This window comes from Abramis brama, assembly GCF_963993115.1.
Source record: "Abramis brama genome assembly, chromosome: 8".
Classification (NCBI taxonomy): Eukaryota; Metazoa; Chordata; class Actinopteri; order Cypriniformes; family Leuciscidae; genus Abramis; species Abramis brama.
Window position 1 is genome coordinate 31,496,186 of NC_139970.1, and position 23,456 is coordinate 31,519,641.

At 39.0% G+C, this 23,456-nt stretch overlaps 1 protein-coding gene across 1 annotated transcript in view; it reads right to left on the reverse strand.

Moving 5' to 3' along the window:
• Positions 1 to 3,023: 3,023 nt before the first annotated feature.
• satb2 (SATB homeobox 2) overlaps positions 3,024 to 23,456 on the reverse strand; it is a gene marked incomplete at its 5' end in the record, with an annotated part of 46,468 nt that continues 26,035 nt past the window's right edge. The window contains 9 exons of the mRNA XM_084121140.1: positions 3,024 to 8,438; positions 13,997 to 14,191; positions 16,705 to 16,857; positions 17,694 to 17,780; positions 18,710 to 18,922; positions 19,652 to 20,229; positions 20,341 to 20,376; positions 21,581 to 21,683; positions 22,401 to 22,524. Of these exons, the coding sequence (XP_083977266.1) occupies positions 7,818 to 8,438; positions 13,997 to 14,191; positions 16,705 to 16,857; positions 17,694 to 17,780; positions 18,710 to 18,922; positions 19,652 to 20,229; positions 20,341 to 20,376; positions 21,581 to 21,683; positions 22,401 to 22,524 (2,110 nt within the window). The 3' untranslated portion in view covers positions 3,024 to 7,817. The remainder of the gene's footprint in view (positions 8,439 to 13,996; positions 14,192 to 16,704; positions 16,858 to 17,693; positions 17,781 to 18,709; positions 18,923 to 19,651; positions 20,230 to 20,340; positions 20,377 to 21,580; positions 21,684 to 22,400; positions 22,525 to 23,456) is intronic.

A 23,456-nucleotide genomic window follows, 5' to 3' on the forward strand; every position in this document is an offset into this window, starting at 1 on the left:
GTCCATCACCTTCCATTCTGTGTCTAATCGCTCAGTTCTCATCTAAAAGTCACACAACATCAAAACTCCATAAATCTCCTAGACTAGATGTGTATTTGATGTCATGCAATCCCGTAGTGTTGCAAACCATTGTTTTCCAGGATGTTTTTGTCACTTAATCAGGAAATACGAGTCCCTGGTACAATTTAAAAAGCATTAACGAAGGCTCATACAACAAACAGAATCAAAGTATTTGTCAAAAAGGCCACACACAGACCTGCTCACAGACACATTGATGTAAACACAAAGCAACACAGTGTAACCGCATACAGCCACGACCTCACAGCTCTCCGTCACATGGAGTGCGACATCTAAACCTTTCCCACAGAAACAATGATGCCTTTTATTGTGTCCGCTTAAATCCCTTGGCCACATGGGCCCCTTGAGTTTCCTCACACGCACTTTTCTGTGGTTTGATAATTACAAACAGACAGCACAGTTTTAGCAAGTTTGGATGGTGCTTTGGTGGGCCAATATTTATTCAGGGGTGCGTGCTTCGCTCATGCCCAAGTGATGCCCAGTTACCCAGAGGGCCTGACCTGATTATCATATCCACATGACAAACTGAAGAAGTTGCTATGATCCCTCCAAACAGTGTCCAAATGAGCATACTGTGAATACAAGTCAGAATGACATGCAAAGTGACCAACCACAGTTACATGCTTTTAGATTATACTTCAGTAATAGGCTGCATCCGATAATAATCGCAAACTTCCTTACTATAAAGTAGGCGAAAAACAGTATGTGACTCATAAAAGAGTAGGCAAAAAGTGCCTTCCAAAGAGAAGTGTGCATATGATGGACACTTTACTATCCCATGAGGCCACAGGAGAGGATTTATGAATGGCAGTGAAGCGACCATGATAATGACAGCATGGCGAATGAAGTCCAGATTACATTCACACTACACACTCATACTATATAGAACATACTTTTTTTAGCTGTCGTGAAGCAATTAATTATTCAAAATAAGACAGTTTGACTACTCAAGAAAGTGTGCGATTTGCCCATAATTTAATTCATTTTTTTCAAAAATCTTTTTATTATTATATTAATATTATTAATTTGATTGAATTCACCCCTTGAATTGAGCATGCACATATAGGCTATATTGTTTTAGTGGTTTGAGGGCTTTTTTCCAGGGCTTGATTTTCATACTTGTCTACCTTGTTCCTATTTAAGATGGGCAGCATTCTTTCCACTGGGTGACTTTTATGAATGATCTCAAAGAGCAGGCACTGGTATTTGTTTTTTTTGGGTCACATTTTATATTAGGTGTCCTTAACTACTTCATACTTACATCAAAATGTAAGAACAATGTATTTATTGTGTTCATATTGTATTGCAAAACTGGTTTGGTATGGGTAGGTTTAAGAGTGGGTTAAGGTGTAAGGGTACTCAACAGTGTAATTAAAGATTTAATTACAGAAATTAATTTCAGGTGTAATTACATAGGTATTTTTGAAAATATAAATACAATGCAAAAACAACACAATAAGTGCATTGTATCAAATGTTAGTACACAGTTAAAGGAGACACTTAATATAAAGTGGGACCTTTTGTATGTATTTTCTGGAGACTTAAATGCCACTTACAAGGCTGCCCTTATATTCACTTTGCCACAGGATAATATCCATACAGTTATGGTATAACTCTGTCCTATTGATATGCGATAAAGAGCATCACACAGATGGCCATTAAAATATTTACATCAGAGAGAAAGAAACAGAATGAAGGAGCAGAGAGAGAGATCCAGGTCGCAAAAGCTATCAGCTGAGACTAAAACTCATCAGCCAGAAAACAAACTGGGCCACACATCCCTCTCTGGGTGGTCTGGCTCCACTGCACTCATAGAATGAGCGCTGACTCTCTTCCAGCGGATGCAACTGCAAATCCTGCCAGGGACCACGGGTTTATTGCTACACCCCTCCAGCTCCTGACGCTCTCGCTGCGACCGAAAAATCCTCTGGCTAATGACATACAGGCCTGAACCTGGAGGGGGAGAAAGGGTTAAAGCAAGCCAATTGAGCGAATAATAAGTTCAATTTAGGAGATTGGAGGGCTGGTGTGGAATGAAAACCAGAGGACACCACTGCAAGCTGTTCTGGAGAGGAGGGAACCATGGGATGGAGGGAAGCCTGGCAGGTGGCCAGAGACAGGACGCTGAGTTTGGGGCTGGCTTTAGTTCTGCGGGGCTGCATGAGGTCAAGGGACTGATGGGGCCTCACGTAATTAAACCAATTCTTACTATTGCACAAAATAATAAATAACAAAAGTGGTCATATATGCTGAGGCAATTCAGTGGGGTTAACGCCAGTGGAAGTTTATCACTTGTATGCAAATGTGCATTTCATAACCCACAATAAGCCCAAGAGAGCACACAATGGAATGAATGCAAAGAAGCCTCCAGTAATCACGTTGTAAAATGCAATAAGGCGTGGAATTATTGATGCAGGAAACTTTTCCTCAGTGTAGTTCTTGTTTATTGTGTTGAAATGAAAGTCAGGTTTGTTTTCAGTTGGGACAAAATGGATATTTTGAATAATGTCTGATTCTAAGGAATTTACTTATGCAAGAATGATTTATAGAGACACTTCAGATAGACATTGAAGCAATATGCTAGAATATTTTTCATTACTCACTAGATTGCAGTATCAAGTGGTTTATTTATTCAAATTCTCCTAAATGGATAAGCACGAAACACTACATTGTCATTTCCAGTAACATATTTCCTATTATGGTTTGTTTGATTGCTTTAATGTACAAGCGAAACTGTATTTTGTTTCTTTCCACTCATTTGTCTCCACTTCTAATCCCTCTACTAAATACAACATAGCATTGTGCATTAGTCACTACTTTCTTTTAACTTCTGTGACTGTAATGCGGACTAAGGGTAAAGCAATTTGAGCCATAGACTTGTAGACCACCCAGTTCAGTCAAGAGTTTGCAGGTAGAACAAACCCACACGCAATAGTTCTAGAATTCCTTGAATGCACTTTATTTAAACAACAGCATTTGAAAAACAAAATCAAAGAACAAAACATTGTCATACAAACAAAGAAGCCAAATGATGCACATAAGTTAATTATCACTTAGTGATAATGACAATGCATTCGATTGACAAGGAAAGTACCAATTCAGGAGTTGCAATCCTGATTCACATTGTAGGCGTTTATGAGTACAAAAACGATGAAAACAATGATGAAAATTATGAGATCGTCTAATTTTGTCATCTCCGAAGCAAAGAACTGGAGCATTGTGCTTAGTTCAGAGGCACTGTGAGATAAACGAAAGCATTAGCAAGACGAGCAAGAGCATCCTTCCTCAGAAATCCATGGGATATTGAAAATTATTATGATGCATTTTCTTCCTCTTTTGTATGTGATATTCTTCTGTACCTGTACATTTAATAGCTAAGTCACACATTATAAACACAAGGAAAATCAAAGTTAGGAACATTGTCCAAATCTAATTGTCTAAATAATGTGTGTAAATATTAGAAAGTGGCAATGGAGACCTTCAGCTTTTCCACCCAAATCGTGAAAGTCGACCTAATGTTATAGTGGCTTTGTAGATGAACAGATACCAAACTAATGACTAAAGCCTTTGTCTTAACCGCAACACTTCTCAGACATGCCACTCCAGGAGCCTGCTGCCTCTCAAGAAACGTCCCTCTCCACAAGACATGATCACCTCCACTTAACCTCGACACCACAGCATGAGAGACAACGATTACTTTCCCGCCTGGTGAACGAGAAAATGAGGGAACCGAGAGATGGTACAGAGAACTGAAAAGACAGAATGAAAATGAAAGACGTGGATAATTGGGCAGTGACCTTGACCTAGTACTCATCAGGGACTCTTGGAATCTTCTTTGTTTTCTCTTTGGCGTCACTCTCACCACTAACTCTGACAAAGATGAAGAGGAGGAGGTGATGGAGTAGAAGAAGTGCGTGGTTGTTCGCTCCCGCTGAGTGTTAAGCCACCCCCATGGTAGGTTAAACACCAGTCTAGGACACACAGACGCATGCGTGCACACGCTCTCATCATTTATGAGGGTAATTTGGGAGGTGTATATGGACGGACTCATCAGAAGTGCTTGTCTCCAGCTGATCTTGGCTCAGCAGGGTGGCGGGATTTGGAGAAGATGCTCGGAGTGTAACGAAAGAGGCGGTGCAGGCCTCCAAAAGTGACTGATGATTGACGGGCTTAAGTAAGGTGTAGATCAAGCAGGCAATCACTACCGTGTTATTAAAGACCTTTTGCAAAACCTGCAGGTATCCAAGATCTCCCAGTGAATATTGTGTATCTTGTCTTTCAATGCAACATCCAGCATTCGTTCCACTTAAAGTTCAGAAGAAGACAAAGCATGTCGACCACTTAGAAGGGAAGATAATACTTAAATGTAACAAACTTTAAAAAGTTTAAAAGTTATAGGGTGAAATAACCTACGAGACTGTAGACTGCTGTCAGTGAACAAGAAGAAAAGTTGCTGATTTAAGAATTTAAGATTTTTAGGGGGATTACGATGACAGTACCCTAAGGTTTATAACCACTTATGATTGACCATAAAGATCCGATTTGGGTAAATGCAGACCTGGGAAAACTCAGGCAAACAGCAAGAGTGCAATCGAAACAAGGAGACAATGCAGATGGGTAAATTGGATGGAAAATGGTTAGAAGAATTCAATCTCTCTAGAGAGGTGAGCAGCAGAGAACCACAACACACTCTTGGGCTGTCAATAGTTGCCAGGTAAGCACACCAGGCTCTTATGCCACTACCACTTTCATGTGAATTATTGTTACTCCCTGATCTTATCAGCTAGCTCAAGTCTTTAATGCCTTACTCTGTTCTTCACTTGAATATAAGTGAAAAATGTAGCATGTGAAATCATAAAAAGGTACAAATGATCAACGCACTGGATTAATCCTGGAACTTCTCAAGGTTATATACTTACAATACAACCCAACAGACATAACAGTGTGACGTTTATCCTTGTGATTGGGATGCCATCTTCTATAATTTCTGATAAAAATATGTTTATACCCATTTTTAACTAATGTTCTGCTGGAATGCATTACTCATAGGCATGTGCAGGTGTGGACACTGTGACTGTGCGAAAAGGGGCTTTCGCACCGGGTAGTCCAAGGAACTAGCAACCAGGGTGGTTCCCCGAGAGCTAAATGTTCCCATAGGGTCGTTGCATTCGCACTGCCAGTAGGAAGTGACATAAACCACACTTGTTGTTGTGACTTTTGTTTTTGACGGCGCGACGGACATTCATTTTGTAGGCGCTGAGAACGCCAGAGCCTGAGCACACAACACTCTCATTCTCCATCTTCATTACTTTACGATCTGTATAACATTCCTGTCTAATACGTTATTAGATAGAACTGTTATACAAAGGAAGTAAACAGTGTGTGAAAAAGTATTAGTGTTTGCCATGTGGTTGATGTTCAATGTCGCTAGCTGAGTCCCCTCAAAGTCGTGTTGCATTTTCTCAGTGTAAAGGTAGAGTTAGTTTGTGGAGTAAATATATAGCCTATAATATGTGTGTGTACATGGATTTTTAAAATGGCAGGTGCTAGTGTTTTGCATGCGCTCGGCCAATCAACGTACAATTACGTCACTGGTAGTTCCTATTGTGCTGGGTTAGACCCTTCTCTGAAGTAGGAGCTAATTTAGTTCCCCCCCAGAAGGCGTTCCTAGAACTAAAATCATTCCCAGTTCCTATGGTGTGAAAACGGCAAAAAGTGGGTACTTCCGCCATTAGTTTTAGGAACTATGAAAAGGTTCCTCCGGTGTGAAAGCCCCTAAAGAGTCAGGATGCTCAAAGTAATTGCAAGAACTACATCAGCATTTTGCACATTAAAGATTCTAAATAAAACATTTCCATTTGAAATAGACAAAACATGGACATAGACCACAATTATCACTTGTTTAAAACAAAAACAGTTTAAGGGTTAGCATATGGTTAACAACAATATTTTGTCTATTATCTGTGAAAGAGCAAGTAGCAGCTGATTTTTTAAAAACAAATCAGAACCCTGGATCCAAATGTTTTGCCATGGTGTCATGGACGATTTGCAACAGGTGGCCATGTTGCCTCAAGTTACACTGATCAAATTTTCAATCAGAATGCAGAGTTCATGCTTGCTGAGTTCTGATTGGCTCAAAAGAAGGATTGTCATCTTATGCACAAAAAGATCATAGAAATTCCAACGATTCCTCTTAATTCTATTGTTTTAATATTTAACGCCTCATCTGCCAAGTGCTGTTCTCTTTGGAAAAGTACATAATGCTGATATTTGACAGTATATATCACATGATTCACTCAGTAACTGCTTCTAATTCTTTCCTCTGTGTTTTGGCAGTGTTTCTTTCTTTCACAATGTCTATCATCACCAAAACATCTGCTGCAAGCCAAGAGCTGATATTAGACCATGAAAATAGAACTAAAAATAACAGCAAGAACAACCATAATAACAATAATAACAATAACAACAATAATAATTGAGGGTGAAGATAGCAATAAATAGTGCTGTGGAGATGGGTGTGGCTAAGTGTGGTCAAATCAGGACATTGTGGGCAACAGTCAGTAAAAGAGAGAGCCGTGGGAGGTGACGGAAGAGAGAAGGACTACCGCACTTTCTCACAAGCGCATTTGCTTGAAATGGTTCATTTTTCTCCACTAGGTCAGAAGCAGATGCTGTTAGACTACACCCTCAACATTGTCCTTCTGTCAATAGCAGTCAGTCCTTCTGCCTATTACGTTTTATTCTCTCTGTCTCTGAGAGAGCAAAACTGTAATGAAACCAATGGTTTAAACATATCTGTATAAAGCAAACCTTACAGATTAGTAGTGATGTGCGCAGTCTGTTTTGGGTGTGCATAGGTGGTGGGGGTAAAGGAGTGATTTCTTGAACTGTGTGGGACTGCTTGGAATGGTCGTTGTGGCTGGTTGTGGGAGGGATGGCGCGGTCATCAAAAGCGCCATTGCGCTAACTGTAGACCTTTCAGCACACCACATGTTTATAGTAGGGTTCCTGGGCTGGGCTGATGTGTACACCCAAGAGCTCATCTGTACCTCCAACCCAACTGACTGCTTTAGCAGTCAAGCACGGCCCTCCGTTGGCGACCGACAATGCCCCATCATGGAGGGGAAGATGAGGACAGCCACAGCCGCCCACTAGACTCCCTGATCGGGAAGGAGTAAAGTTGTTGGTGTCCTATAGGAGATCCATGGCTCATCTAAAGCTCTGTCCCTGCCATTTTAACCCTGTAGAGGTGAAGAGGGGTCATGGATAGTGGTATCTTATAATAGATCCTCTGCTTTCGGATTAGAAATGAAATACTTGGTGAAAGACTGTCTTAGCATGCAAGTTTGAATGCTTGTGACAACATGGGGTTAAGGCAGCCATCTTGAAACCTGCCTTAATTTGACGATTTACATCTAGGAAATGAAAGCTTTCCAGCACGCCAAATACTTTCCTTGTAGTACACTGTAGGGATACTGTAGCTTCTGTACCATCACATCCCTGTAAGTAACTAGTGAGGTATGAGGCCAGGAGTAGCTCACAACTAATTTTTCTACATCAACACTTACATGCCTCCTTAATCAAAATGCAGATCTTGTTTGATTTGGTCCTAAGAGGACACTCTGTCTTTGTCAGTACATTTCTAATCTATCCGCAGCACTCTCCTCTCCTACAGAATAGTTGTAAGTGCTCACTCCTTGCCTCTCCCCACCTACAGTATAGTCTTTGTGGAGGCTGTTTTATCTCTGATATTCTGCCTGATCTCGGGGACTTGAGGATGAACCACATGGGGGCAGGGAGCTGGGTCTGGTTGACCCCAGAGGCAGGCCTTTGTCTTTATTTTCATCTTGGCCAGAAGAAACAGCTGGAGTTGAGACAGAGTTGGCCCCTCCGACCGGAACACTCTCATGCCCACAGTAGATCTCCTCGTGCCCATCTTCACTGGACTCTGCATCCTCTGAACTGGAGAGCAGCTCCTCATCGCGGTATTCGGACACGTCTACACCGCCGCCCTCAGATCCAAGCTCCTTCAGTCGGCCATGATGCTTCACATGATAGCGCTGGTTCTGAAAAAACTTAACGATGGTGTGTTTGGGCAGATCCAATTGGGCTGAAAGGGTGTGAATCGCTTCCTGGTCAGGGTAGAGGCCCACATCTTGGATAAAGCTCTGTAAAATGCCTAGAGCCTCTAGAGAGATCTTGGTGCGGGAGCGAGGTTTCTTGGTAACGTTGCTAACCCCTCCACTGTTGCCTGAACCTGCATTAGCCTGAGGGTTCTCTTCGGCTCCAGAACTGGGAACCGGGTCCTCTCGGATTGGAGAGTGGTCCTTTAGCGGCTGCATGGGCTGTCTGTGAAGTGCCTTGTGAGAAAGATGAGAAGTTTTATTAGTAAACTTATAAGCAAGAGTCAGCAGTATGGAATAATTGAAAACTGCTTAAAAGTTCAAAGTGTCCTTTCAATGAATGTCTCTTGGAGTTAATGTCCTCTCTGCACTTAAGTATGTGATCAACTCTGGTAAAAATCAAACCAGACTGCCCCAGGCTATGATTGTTTAACTTTTTATATTGTACACATAATTCCACAAGATTTAATATTTTGACATTGCATCGTGTTTTGAGGGCATCAAGGCAACTAACAGCATCTGAGCTGACACATCAACCGCAGTTAATTCAACAGAGGAAGAAGCTAAACAAATACTCACCAAAACCAAAATAAATTACATCAAAAGAATCTGTTATGAAGAAATGTGCTTTAAAAAAAACATTACATTTGATGTATAGTGACAAGTTGGTTTTCATGTCATTTTGACAGGGATACATCCCGTCCCTTTTGGCATAGACAAGTGACTGCTAAATTTAACAGAAAAAGTAATGCAAACACCAAAACACAGACAGTCAGAAATGACACTTTTGACTTTGACATGAGATGTAAAATTGTTAGCATATGCTATATGATATTGTCTTGTACAAACACAGGGTAACTATTAGCATTTTCCAACAAGTTAGCAGGCTAACAGAGCTACACTATTGTTTTTACAGAGGTTCTGAGGCCCTCCATATGTTTCATATGTCAATGAATCTGCCATTTTCTTCTTGTGTGGGAGGCAAAATACGTAGGTATAGGGAGAGGCACGGAAGGGGGATTGGGGGAATTGAGTGCAAAACAGTGGTAAAATAGGATTAGGAGTAAATAGTATATATTTAGTACAGGAAAGAAAGAGGTAGGCTATCTGTGAGCTCTGATACAAGGGAAGGTGCAGTGTGTCACAGCTGAGCTATCAAATACTGTGGCGCTGTCCTGCTGAGTTTATGACCAGGGTGGGGTGCCCAGTGCCTCCACACTGGAATGCTAAGCTATAAATCTGCGGTGCATTAAAATTAAAGGACCTACATAAAGATAATAGTCATGCGCCTCTCTCTCTGTCTCTCTCCTGCTCTCTCTCTATTCCCTAAATAATAACAGGGTATTTTTTAAATAATATTGAGGGCAGGCCAGACCATGAAATTGCTCCGATTTCACTTGTGGGGGCTGTTTTGGGCTGGCGCTTTACAGGAAGTGTGTAGGTTTGTTCTTTTTTCTTCTCTATTTCTCCATAATGTATTACTTTCCATGTCTCAGAGAAACAAACAGAGGCCACAAGAAAGGATGAGAAAAAGAAATTTGAAGAAGTTTAAAGATGGTGAATAATTATATTGACCACAAGGCCTAACAGCACAAAATACTCGTTAGCTTAGCTAAAGAGACCACACACACACACACGCACACTGACAAACCCATTCATCCTGTATATGTTTGCTTGTTGTGTATATTATTTTATGAAATTCTGGGAACAAGTTAGTTAAGTTTCAAAGACACATGTACAGTACAATCCAAAACGCACAACACACACATTTAATAGCAACTTACATAGCATTGTTTTGGCATCCTAAGGGATATTTTCAAATTCAGAGATGGAGCGCGAGTCCTCTAAAATCCCATTCATAGTAAATCATCTAAGAGGCCTGTTCCTGTGCTCGGTGGACGCTAATGAAGAGTTTTTCTGCCAGGCCAGAGGAGTAATTCCATTTTTAAAATCCTTAGCTATAAAGCCAACCTCCGATTACCTCCACCATCCAATTCATTCACCTACTCAGTTCTTAAACAAAGTCTTCTCAACCACAGGAGTCACATTTGGACACAAGGCCATTTTATTTTCCTGAAAAATGTTTTCTTTCAATGTTCCATTTTTCCCCTGAACTCTCTTTTCAGTGTTCATCTCCATCGCTTCTTACTTTTCTAATTCCATGGACTCTGAATTCATTGCATTAAGAAAAAGTTTTTTGTTTTTTTTCTTTAAACACAAATCAAGGCAAATTATGGTGAAGTATGAAAGAATTATAGAACATAAAAAATTCAGTTGATTCTTAATGAGGACTGGCCCTCGTGGGGGCGGAGGCTGGATTAAGTGGGGCTGTGTTGCCACTGGAGATGCCATTAACAGGCAGATAAATATGTAATGATGAGAAAGACACTTTCCTGTTGGTTTGCTTGTGCATGACTTCACCTTCTCCAATTATCATGTGCATCATAATTTTTCTTTGCTACATTGCAATACCTCAGGAATGGGCGAGTGATGTATGTGTGTGTCTGTGTGTGTGTCTTGATATATTTTAAGAATAAGTAGAGTTCAGGCAATCCACAAAAATAAAAGAAACAGGCAACAAGTAACTAAGTACAACATGATGATTAAACCTTATTTATCAACACAGCACAAATTAATCACTCATCCTAGTATGAAAGCATGTTACTGCCTCAGAGTACAAAACAACTTTTTACAATTTTATCTCAAAATTTCTATTATTTTCTTTGTAAATGCAACATCTCACAAAGTGACTTTATATCTTGTAATTATGACTAGTACTTATGTCAAACTTAATCTTGCTATTACCTTTTTTTATTTTTTCACACTGAGGAAGAAACAGGCTTCCATATATTAAATTAAATCAATACTATATTATATTAAATAAAATAATTGATTAAACAAAAGCTGCAGGAATAAACTTGTTCACTGAGCTCTGAAAAAGGCCTTAATATCTTTATTAGAGGGTCAGTGTTGTCCGTGAAAATGTTTGCCATGCTAAGTGTGTGTATAAGCAAGCAAGTATGTGCATTGCTCGCTCTTCTCCAACCCCAGCACTCAATTGGGGTCCCAATCCACATGGCAGGGTCTAGGGGGCACTCCAGTGCACATCGCAGCATCCAATTTAGCAAAAACAAAGGAGAAATTATTCATAAGAAATGTCCTGCCAAATGAGCAAAGAGAGGCACTTAAGACCACGCACACACACTGCAGAAACAGCGTGAAGACGATGTGGGACCGGGTCAGCCATCTAGATTGTGTTAGTGTGACTGAGTTTGTCCCTAAGGTGAGATAAGCTGCACCCAGGGGCTCACACGGACCCATTCTGGCATGGTTGAAACCTTTAAGCTACACGGGGGGAAAAAAAGAAGAAAAATTCGCCATGATTCATTTTTTAAAAATGGGATGCAGCCTGCATCCCCTTGGGTGCTAGAGAGTCCGCAAAAAAGGTCAGACTTTTTTTGATTTGATAAAAATCAAAGACAAAAAAACAAAGTGAATGACAACATTCTTTATAAAACTGCTTTGGAACATTATTTATGTTTATTATTTATGCTCTATAAAAGGTCTAAATGTATTCTAAAAGGGTAGAGAAAAGATACATTGTTCATTTTATATAAAGCAAATGGTTTTTTTTGAAGATAATATTATAATAATAAGCTTTTGCTTAACGACAATACAAAATTCTGCAATGCTGTTCTTTTCAAGGATATCCATGTACACACCAAGCATTGTCTTATGCGACAACACAAATTACATGATTTATTTGGTCTGACATGTGAATGTAACAGGATTTCATGGTTTAAACCAGAGGAGGACTTGTGCTGGATCTGAGTTATGTTTGATTATCTTATAAGGTTAAAATAAATACATCAGTGTAGTCTGTTGGTCACACTGAGGTGGTTCCTGTTAAATAAACTGTATACATGTATGTGTTGCATGTGTATTCATTCATTAACATGCTCATGCATAAGCAGCTGGGACACATGTGCTGACTGTGGTGGCAGGCAGGCTGGAGCCGAGGGGGCTGCTGGGGATCTAAAGAGGGTCCCTCAAAAAAAACAAAAAAACCCCACCAACAACAGCAACATAATCATGTATGGCATTTACGTGTTGACAAAACAATATTGTCAAACCTGTCTAATTTTTTATTTCCTTTAGAAATAAAATAGTCTATACACAAAAGTGTCAACAATGGCTCAGTGAAGTGTAATTTAGGAATTTATTTAAATGATCAATACATTAATATTACATCACATTAAAAAATACTTTAAAAAGTGTGTGTGTGTATATATATATATATAAAAAAAAAAAAAAAATATATATATATATATATATATATAAATATATATATATATATATATATATATATATATATATATATATATATATATATATATGAATATGAATATGAATACAACAATGCTTTAGTAAATGCTGACTTTCCTTATGTGTTTTTATGGCCAAAGTCATTGTGGAGTTTCTAAAGAAACTTGAGTCATTACACGCGCGTGTGTGTATGTGATTTATGTCTGTGCGAGTGTTCCTTCTCTTCCCGTAATTATTAATATCAGGGCTGTGGTGGCACTGTCTGTCAGGGTGTGTCCTAATGGGGCATTTCCTTCTGCGCCCAAAACACATAAATGAGTATATTTACACACATACACATGCTGCCAGCAGACTGTTTATTCCACTAACATAAAAGAGAAAGCATGCGAGAGAGAAAGAGGCGCAATGGCCTAGCACAGTAACTGAGAGTTACTCTGTCTCCATTTGTTAGTACTTAATCTTAATACGGCTGCTTAACTTAAGTTAATAAATGTTAATAAACAGCAACCATTGTGAGTGAATTAAACCGCAATGCTTTACTGGCAGGGTGAGAAAGAAGAGTAAGTTAAAAGAAGGTGGAAAGCATTGATCCAAGTGTTTGTAGATTTATGTGTATGCGGTTTGTGTGTGCATGTATTTACATACAAGTATTAGTGTGTAGATGTATGTGCATACTGTGAATGAATGCGTGTCTTTGTTAATACTGGAAAAGTGTGTGTCCACAGTCTATATTATAATGACCCTGGCTGGCATAGGGGAAAGTCCATTTAATCAGTAGCGCGTTATTTGGAATTCTGTGTATGTGTATGTGTGTGATTAAAGAGGTTGGGGTGTGCTGGGTTATTAGATGTTGGCAGGAATGCTGCATGAATGATGCTGATATTAAAAATGAAGTGTCAAAGAAGTGTGCCTTCACACAATGAAAACACATTCATATTATATTAAGAGAATTATGCTTAAAATATTTATGTGGAATTCGCTTTCCCTCCACTTTTAACACTAAAGTCTTATACACTTAGGGGTCAAATTATACTTTTTTTTTACTTTTAATATTAATCAAGGTTTCTTGCAGGAAAAAAAACACACATTCTCTCTTAGAATTAAACAGGCCTTTTTTGGGGGGGCAAAAAAATACAGGCAATAGAGAGAACTTTAAAATAAAATAAAATAAAATAAAATAAAATGCTGAAAAGTTAGATTGTTACTTTTTTTTTTTTTTTTTGAATAATAGACTGAATATCTGGTTTTCACATAAATGCAGGTGGTTTTGTTCATTTCATCTGCCTGTCATCAGAAAGTTATAGAAGATCAAACTGAACATTTAATAAATGGTCTATCTGTACTGAGAGGAATCAAGGAACATTTCATTTCTCATAATATGACCATCCTGTAGTGCAAACGCCACATTCAACTGCTTTCTTTTGCCATACGTATTTGAAGTATGCAATCCGATGTTTCAAAAAACTCACCTGAGGGTCAGTGGGCAAGTGTAGTACAGTGTGCAGCCGTTCGCTGTGGTGATGTCGGGACTCTTCCTCGTACACTAGATCCCTGTCTGTCTGCGGAAGGCTCAGAAACCTCCGGATGGTACACAGGTTCTCCCAGAGAGTCCTGTTCTCTGGGCTGGGACTCTCTTTCCAGCGAAGCAGCTCGCATAGCCATCCCTAAAGAAAGGAAAAGGGTTCATTGCATATCTTGTTTAGCTGAAGGTATTTTTCCAACAATATCACTAAATAGTATCAATATATGCCTTGTCTACTTAGTTGGATAGGCTACCCACTAAAGCTCCGCTATAGGGACCTTCTTCTCTTTTGGGGCATTTATGTCACTTTAATATATAGGAATGATGGGCAGAATGTGATGTGAAACAACTCACCCATCATTCATGTTTTTTTGTTTTTTTTTATGACTGTAAAGTTTACTTAACAGTAAACAAGTACCACCACAAAGCATCACAAGTGCACTGAGAGAGCTGAGAGTGTGTGAAAGAGAGAGTGAAATGGTGAGAGATTAGGAAGATTTAATTATCTTTGCTAGACTGGTCCAGTCTTTGACACCAGCTGTTGTGTGCAGCCAACCTCTTCCAGCACACATTGTTAATGACCTGAGCATCTCTCTCTCTCTCTCCTTCTCCCTCAGCTCCTCCTGGCCAGCTGCAGCAGATGGGCGCGTTCAGCCGTGACCCCCCACCCGACCCCAGACCTGTGAGACCTAACCACATCTGTCACACACATTCATATATATACACACCACCAGAGCAGCACTTTGCTGACACATCTCATACACGCAAACATGCAAAGATGCCCCTGAAACATGCCTTTAGATGAGGTGGTCACACCTGCAAAGCCATGCCACAATGACACAGAGTTCCTCAGTAAAGTGAGCAGCAGAGACCAAAGCTCTCTCAGGCTATTACATGGTAAGAATTAGGCGCAGCTGGGAGTGGGATCATATTTGACTAAATCAATTATCTCTCTTTGATCTAAATGAGACAGAGACAAACAAATGGTCCAATAGCTTTTGAAAAAATCTTTATCAACACTCTGAAATGAATGCCTTTTCCAGCTAAATAATTAGCTGAAAGAAAATTAAAGAAAATGATCATTGTTGTCCTTTGCACTCAGACAATGTGGCCATTAACTTTTTTTATACCTGTCAATGAAAAATGAATTTAAAACAATTGGATATATGGATGGATAGACAGATAGACAGATACATAGATATCCACTACTGTTCAAAAGTAATGTCCCCAAGGCTGCATTTATTTGATCAACAATTCAGTAATATCAGTAATATTGTAAAATATGTATTGTAAATGTTTTTCTATTTTATTATTTGTTTAAATTAAATGTATTCCTGTCTTCAGGGTCACACAATCCTTCAAAAATCATTCTAATATGCTGATTTACTGCTCAAGAAACATTTCTTATTATTAGCAATGTTGAAAACAGTTGCACTGCTTAATATTTTTGCAGAAACTGTAAATTTATTTTTATGTATGACAAAGGAAAATAGAAATTTAAATTGCTCTTTTTATTTGCTCACCAAAGCAAATAAGAAGTGGGGTTTGCCAGGTGTTGATTTTGGACTCTTGGTCAACTTTATGAATAAGCTTAAAGCTTTTAAAACATAAAAAAAAATGAAAAAAGCAAAAGTAGATTCCCATTATGTGCTTTTTATAACTGCTACAATGACAGTTTACAGCTAGAAAATATTTGAGATTTTAAAGGCCTCAAAAGCACTGACTATTGCACTTGTATGACACATACACATACTTCTAGTCACAATATTATGCATTCTTTATATAGCTATCTGGAAATGTGTCAATGTAAAAGGTATGAGAACAGTAATCAGATCAATCTATGGAACACTGCATACACGTCTGTATGACAACATAAGTCACGATGACTCATTGGACAGAAGAGAAAAGCACTGAAAGAAAGAATGAGATCCTTTGGCAGGATCTGGAATGGTAAGCCAGAGATGAATAAATAGAAGGCATTTATCAGACTATCTGTTGATGTTGATGTTTTTGTTTATCAACTACAGAGACGCGCCAGAATCAGATATAAATTCCTGCACAGACGGACACCGTTACTTCCCCTACACTGACAGAGAAAAGAACATGTAAGCTAAGTGTAAGCGTAGTCTTTTCAAAATAAATCAAATCACATTGAAATCACTGGCTCAAATATCCTATCCCTCAATATTTTAAGCACATAAAAAAATATATATTTATTAATTATTTAATTATTTCCATAATAAAAGGGTCCCTCAAGAAGCTATATAAGTTCATAAATCCATTTAAGCAGAAGCACCTGAAAGCACCTCATGTAACCAACCTCACTTTTACAGTGTACACTTAGATGAATTAAATGTATTATTAACAATTATCATATGAAGATACCAAGTTGATTCAATTCTCCAGTACAATAAAATACAATGGAAACTTATGTATAAGATGTCCTTGAAAAGTAGAAGACAAAAGTATTATGTTTTCTCTGTGTATTTGTTATTTGAAAATAGTTAACCGAAATTAGAACTAGTTATTTAAAAAAATGTAAGTTCAGTTGAAGGTTTAGTTTTGCCATTATGTTATATGAAAGGATGGAAACGAGTCAGGATTATGAACAATAACGAGAAAATCTGGGTAAATAATTACTGAATCAGTTCTTACTTGGCTCTTATTGGCTGCCACCTTGGCAAAAAGTGCCTGAGACACTTTTGCCCGTTTCATCTCCTGCTGGATTTCATCGTAGACGGCTGAGGTGATGTTAACCAGCGGCTCCAGTTTCAGGGGAATGTCAGGGTTAGGACCACAAGTCTTGGACTGTGAGGGTCCAGTGGTCAAAGTTAAAAGTAACAAAGAAGACAGATTGGTTAGATATACATTCATACTGTAATTGCTACAGAGGGTACAATATAAGAACATTCATGGATGATATTTCAGACCCTTGTTTATACCTACAATGTACTGAGATTTCAGCAGATAAATCATTAAAGCATCCATAAGTAAACTCTTTGTAGTACATGTTTGAAGTATGGTGTATTGATTTTAGAGTGGTGTGTTTTCTCATTCATGTTTGAAGTTGCTCTGCAGGCACAGGCAAGTAATCTCACATTCCCCAGTAAAAACGATTGCAAGATAAACACATACAGACATAATAGTAATGATAATACACAACCACATTCCCTAAGACCAAAGAATGAGAACTTTGTTCTCGTATCAGAAGGATTTTTATTATCTGCATGGGTTCGTTCACAATGGTCCTGAGGTTGAAAGCAGACGCATTCATATGCTTCATACAAGCATTCTAGAAAGTCCACGCACCAGGTTCCAGGTCATTTAATATAAACATGCCATGACAGGAGCAAAGCCATGCTTTCCTGCATTTGTAATTTTAGAGGATCAAGGACAAAAGCTTGTGAACCTGAAGTTTTAATGGGTGTGTGAACCCTATAATCTCTAACAAACATTAGTATAAACAGTATTCCATATAAACAGTATAAATTTGACCTTCTGTAGTAGCTTGACTTATTGAGCATTTATTTTCAAAATGGGAAAAGTGTCATGCCTACAACTGATCACTACTCATACAGATCATGGAGGTCTTGGATGAGGTACACTCTATGAGGAAATGAAGTGAGTGATGATGTAATCCTCACCGAGTTTGTGATTTTGGTCTTATTCTTCCAAATAGATGCCCACGCGTCAGGAGTTAACTGTTCATCGATGCTGCGCTCCCACACTTTCTGCATTGGGAGGTATGGTGTGACATTAGCAATAAGAAGGTAGCAATCAGATATTATCTAGTTTGACCCTTAGAGGGCACTTTCTTGAAAGTCAGAGTGGTTGTTTTAGTGAATTATCCAAATTGTTATTCTCAGTATGTCAATATGTATTAATATTCAAAGACAAAATATAATTTACATCATACTAAAATAATAGCTGCGGTAATAACACTGACTTAAGGCTGGAATACACTACAAGACTTTTGCCCAGATTTTTGCCAGACTAGTCGATGCTAGTTGCCAAAAATCAGAGCCACTCAGCATGACTTATGACTGATTTTGTGGCATCACACATGATAAGCACAGACTCAAATTTTTTAGCTCCAGACTATAATTCCATCCAGTCGGAGGATCTAAAACTTGTTTGATATTTTGAGCTAATTTTAACACATATTGTTTTCATTTGTCATGCATCTTCTAGCAAAAATGTTGTTTTTTTCGTGAGTTTATTGTGTTCTGAACGACTTGAAAGTCTGGTAGTCCGTGAATGTTTAGTATATGAAGCCCAGTTTTTTTTTTATAACTATTTACAAAGTCGGTACGTGTGTGATGCCTAGTATTTTAAAATCTCTTCAGATTTTAAAAGTTGTGTAATATATTCCAGCCTTTACTAATCTCAGTTCTTGCAAAAACGTAGCTGTATAACAACCTGATACGGATTACAAAGAAAACAACAAAGTGTAAGCCAAATAAAACAAGTAAATAGATCACATGAATTCAGACAAGAAACCAAAGCAATCTCATAGGCCTACAGATAAACAATTCAGAATCAGACACAACAAAAGCTTTCAGGTATTTTTACAATCACTCAATAATACACACACAAATGCAACAGGGGAAGAGGGATTTGTAGGGAGCTGAACCTAGTCAAGTGTGAGAAAGCAGGGTACCTGAGAGAGGCGGACGCCCCCAGGGCTGGGGTTTGTGCTTGGGGGCAGACTCACAGGAGGGTTCATGCTGCGTTCTCGCTCTTCCTGGTAAATGCGGTCCCTCTCGCTCTCATGTAAGTTCAGAAAGTTCTGCATCGCTTTGAGGTTCACCAGCAAGGACTGAGAGGCTGAGCGTGGGTCTTCCTCTTTTCGCAAGATCTCTGACAGCAGGCCCTGGTGTACACACATAAACACATACATAAACACAGAGGAAGCAATTTTTTTACTTCACCTGCACCATGTAGGTCTCTACCCACAATTTGACTGACTGTGCACAATGTTGGATGTAATTGAACATAATTTAGACCTGCAGTGACTCTGTGAATTCACCAGGTGTGTTTTCCGCTGAGAGGGTGTATGAGAGGATCCAACCTCTGGATACCAGAGCAATCACGCAGAGCGACTCATAGATCTGAAACCTCCAACAGGACAACTTTGACACCTTGATTATCCTCTTGTATTTAGTTCAGTGCCAAATTAAACTTGATTAGTCCTGATTTGTACATAATTTAGTCTGTGTATGGGATAGTGACCAGGGCTAGCAATAAACCTTATAGATATTATGTTGTGATATTCTTTTTTTGTGATAGATGTTTGCTGACATTCAATATATTTCTCAATATTTATGTATTTTGCATTGGTCATTACAAAAACACCATTAAGATTAAAAGAGTGCATTTAAATCACTGCAATATTCATATGTTACACAAGCCAAATCATTACGAAAACATCATGAATATTCAATACATTGCCCGCCTAAGTGAATGGTATGTTCTGAAGAAGTTCTTTGCTATTTTACTTGGTGTACCTTCTTTCTTGTACCTTGTTTCCTCAAGGTTTCTCTTTTAACTGTCTCTATTCTGTGAACAATATGTGTACTATTTCAGCACTACTTTACTGTACCTGTGTACGGTTGAAGGCAACTCGAGCGAACACTGCCTGCGAGACACTGGCCCTTTTCAGCTCATCTCGCACCAGTTGGTAGATATCAGATGAGACTTCTGCAGCCGAGGGGTTGGACCCGGGCTCTCCAGGGCCACCAGACTTGCTGGGCCGCGGGATGGGTGGGTGATTGAGAAACTGCTGGTTAAGAGCCTGCGGGTGCTGATGCAGGAGGCGGCTGACGGCCAGCTGCTGGTTGATAAGATGGGCCATGGCTAACTGCTGTCTCACCAGCTGTGGACTGAGCTGGGGTGAGAGAAGCCCTCCGGGTGCCAAAAGAGGTTGCAAGGCGGCAGGCGGAGGTGGAGGAGGCACCTGTGCCCGTAGTGGAGGACTGTGATGGAGCTGCCCATGAGATGATGAAACTTGCGGCTGCCCTTGGGATGGAGGCTGAGACTGGGCTGAATTCTGAGGTTCTCCAGAGCCACCTTTCACAAGAGAGCTGGTGCTGTTCAATGGACCGAGCTGTGCTAGACCAGCCAGGTGAGGGGGCGGACGCTGGGCTAATACACAGAAGTCAGCAAGACCGTCCCTTTCAACTGTAGAGGGATGGATATGTGTATCAGAAACAAGATAAACTCTGTAGTGTTTTAGTTGACAAATCAAATACAGGTCTTTTCCCAAACAAACATCAAAATGTAGATGCTTACCCTTGATTTCCGAGCTTCCTTGCCACAAATAATCCCCTAAAACAGACACAAAGAACGCATGGTAAATGACAAAAGCTTTCACTTACTCAATCACGCTTACAATGAAACAAAAACATACTTTCATGAGTAGAAAGTTTTACAACTTCGGCTTACAATCGTATGACTGACACGTGAGTCATCCAATGGGGTCTCGCCGCACTGGCACACACATCTGGCAATGCGGACTGAGTGTTTAGCTCTGGGAGGCAAAGAGCAGAACTAATGGAGGGGGCTCGGTGTAACTCAACACCACTTACTCTGTCAGCGTGCCGAGGATCGCTTTATTCTTTGTTGACGCTCGCTCTCTCACTGCACTTGGGGTTTAGCCCCCACTTTGATCTGTCCTGCTGTGTAATTATTTCACTTTTTGAAGAGGCAACGAGAGGAGGAAAATTGTCACAGGCATTTGGATGCTAAGAGGCTTAAACAGCGGAGCTGTGTGGCGACTCCCAGTAGGACTTGCCGCTGGGAGACCCCCTGCAGCATTTTGGGGGAAGAAACAGTGGTTTCTATAAGGAAGTGAGGAGGCTTAGGTTACCCCATCCTGTGTAAGGAGTCATTAAGAGATAATGTACAAAACGCAGCACAAAGCTCAAGACTTGCTCATGACCCTGAACACCTTACCATGCTAGAAATGGGACATCTTATTAAAAAACAAAAACACATTCGCTGTGTCTGAATACTTCCCGACTATATAGTAGGCGAAGAACAATATGTTAAAAAGAGTAGTATGTCCGAATTCATAGTATTCATAAAACAAGAGTCGAAAAGTACGTGGATGACCTATTGCTTGACAAAGTACCCAATTGATAGGTGAGATTCTGAAGTGAACATATAAGGGCCAGTTTACTACTCCATAAGGTCACAGGAGAGGAGTCGGCAGTTGCAGTGAAATGACGCAACTGATGCCGTAAGTCATTTGACAGTGACAACCTGACGGATATAGTATGTCCGGCTTTCATTCAAATTATACACATTCATACTATTTAGAACATAGTTTTTTAATGGTTACAAAGTAAGTTCTTCATCAAATGTAATACCTACTCAGACATTATTCGATTTCGCATGCAGCTATGCTTTCCTGACCAGTCTACTGTGCTGATGTCAGGTTAGCGTCTTAGCCTTTTTTCCCCCCACTTGTTTTAAGATGGCACCATATAACAAAAAATGTAACCAAAAAAGTAATTAGCACAAGCCTTACCTTTAATTTTTTTGTACTTCTTGTACCAGCGACCAAACTCTTGGCATTTTGCAGTTGAGACGTTAGCATAGTAGGAACTATTCACTATCGAGGAGATCATACTCTGGAAAAAGTCCAAGAAATGAGAGAGGTCAGTAAAAAGGAAGAAATAGGAGTAACGACAGAGGATAACGGAAATAAACACACATGGTCAAGATCTTAAAATTGCAATGATAAATGGCCTATGAAACACATTACTGCGGAAAGCCACCCAGGCAAGGCTGATCGCGAACGCCGCGACAAGCTTCAAGCCGCAGTGACACAAGTAGAGATGAAGAGCCACACACATATGCAAACAATTGATATGAGGATCAACACCCACACAGAGCTCCACTTAAACACATCATGCACAGATATCACATAAATCTCAAAGATTGCTTGCTTACTTGGAAATGAGCACAGCAAGAATCTCGGATGCACACCCACATAGACACACGCATATTCTCTCTCTCTCATGGTGAAGTAATTTCTGGGTTTTAGAAATGGCCCATGAATGCGGGGAATTTGAGTAAATTTTGAATTGATGAATGAAACACTAAGACAATTTAGGCAACATTAAGCATGTACTGATGATATAGATTGGAACAACTACAATCACAGTGCAATATTGAGCCCAACATTTCCTTTTATGTTATACTGCTAAGTTATTAGTTTTGGCATAGATGTACTGTACCAGCAGTATATGTTTTACATATCATCTTAAATGACATGCTTTACATATCCTCTTAAAGCCAAATCTTTGTCTGTTGGATTTGAAAAAAAAAATGGGTAGCAACTGTACCTGTGAGAGTGGACATTCTTTGGCCAGGGTGCTCTGGTTCATCTCTTTGAGCAGTTCTTTAAGGGCGTTGCGTACTGTAGCGTGGTTCCACTGTTCTGATGGGAGGTCCTCCAGTTTTGCAAAGCTGTATACATAAAAAATTATTACTCATCCCTCCATTACAGTAATCATCTTCAATTCCAAATCAATAAACCATGCAGCAGGCCAGGTCAACAATAATATCACCATGAAGATACAGGGAAACAAACCTGGATAGTACACAACTACACAATGCCTACAATCCTCTCTTTTGGAGTCTATGTTTATTTCCTCAGCATCCAGAAGTAAACTGCAATCAGGAGGCATGAAAGAGCTCAAAAGTGCAGATAGAAATTGACCCTGACCTACAGTATCTCCTGTTCTTATATATGCACAGAGCTGTAGATGCTTGCTTAACTGTCTATTATTGACAAAAGAAAAATAATCCCCCTAATTATCTGGACACTTAAAATGTTATAATATATATTGAAAAGGGAACCTTTTGTACGTGTTTCCTCAATGCACAGAATAAAATAACAAAATTATTAATAATACAATATATAGTATAACACCAATTAATATTAATACATTCTTAATCATTGGTAATTAATTAATTATATAATAAATTATTATATATAACAAACCAATATTTTACTTTCCAATAATTTGTATACAGAGGATACAATATTTATCAGTTACATAATATAAAAAATTTCACTTAACAGCACAAACGTGAGACTTTCCAGTCATCACAAGACCATTAGGAGAAAAAAAATAAAAAAATTAAAAGTGCTTACACTTCATTTTTAAAATAAAATCAATTAAGGGTTTCAATTAGAAGAGTCTTATAACCTGATACCTCAAGATATACTGTTTAAATTCCACAAAAAACTTTTTTTTAGTTGTTTGTGCTGGCGATTTAAACCTAAATTTGGACCTGTAAGTATTAATATATTTATATAATAATAATTTGTATTAAATATATTTTATAATACATTCAATATTAATTAAAAAAATATGTTTTAAATAATATATATT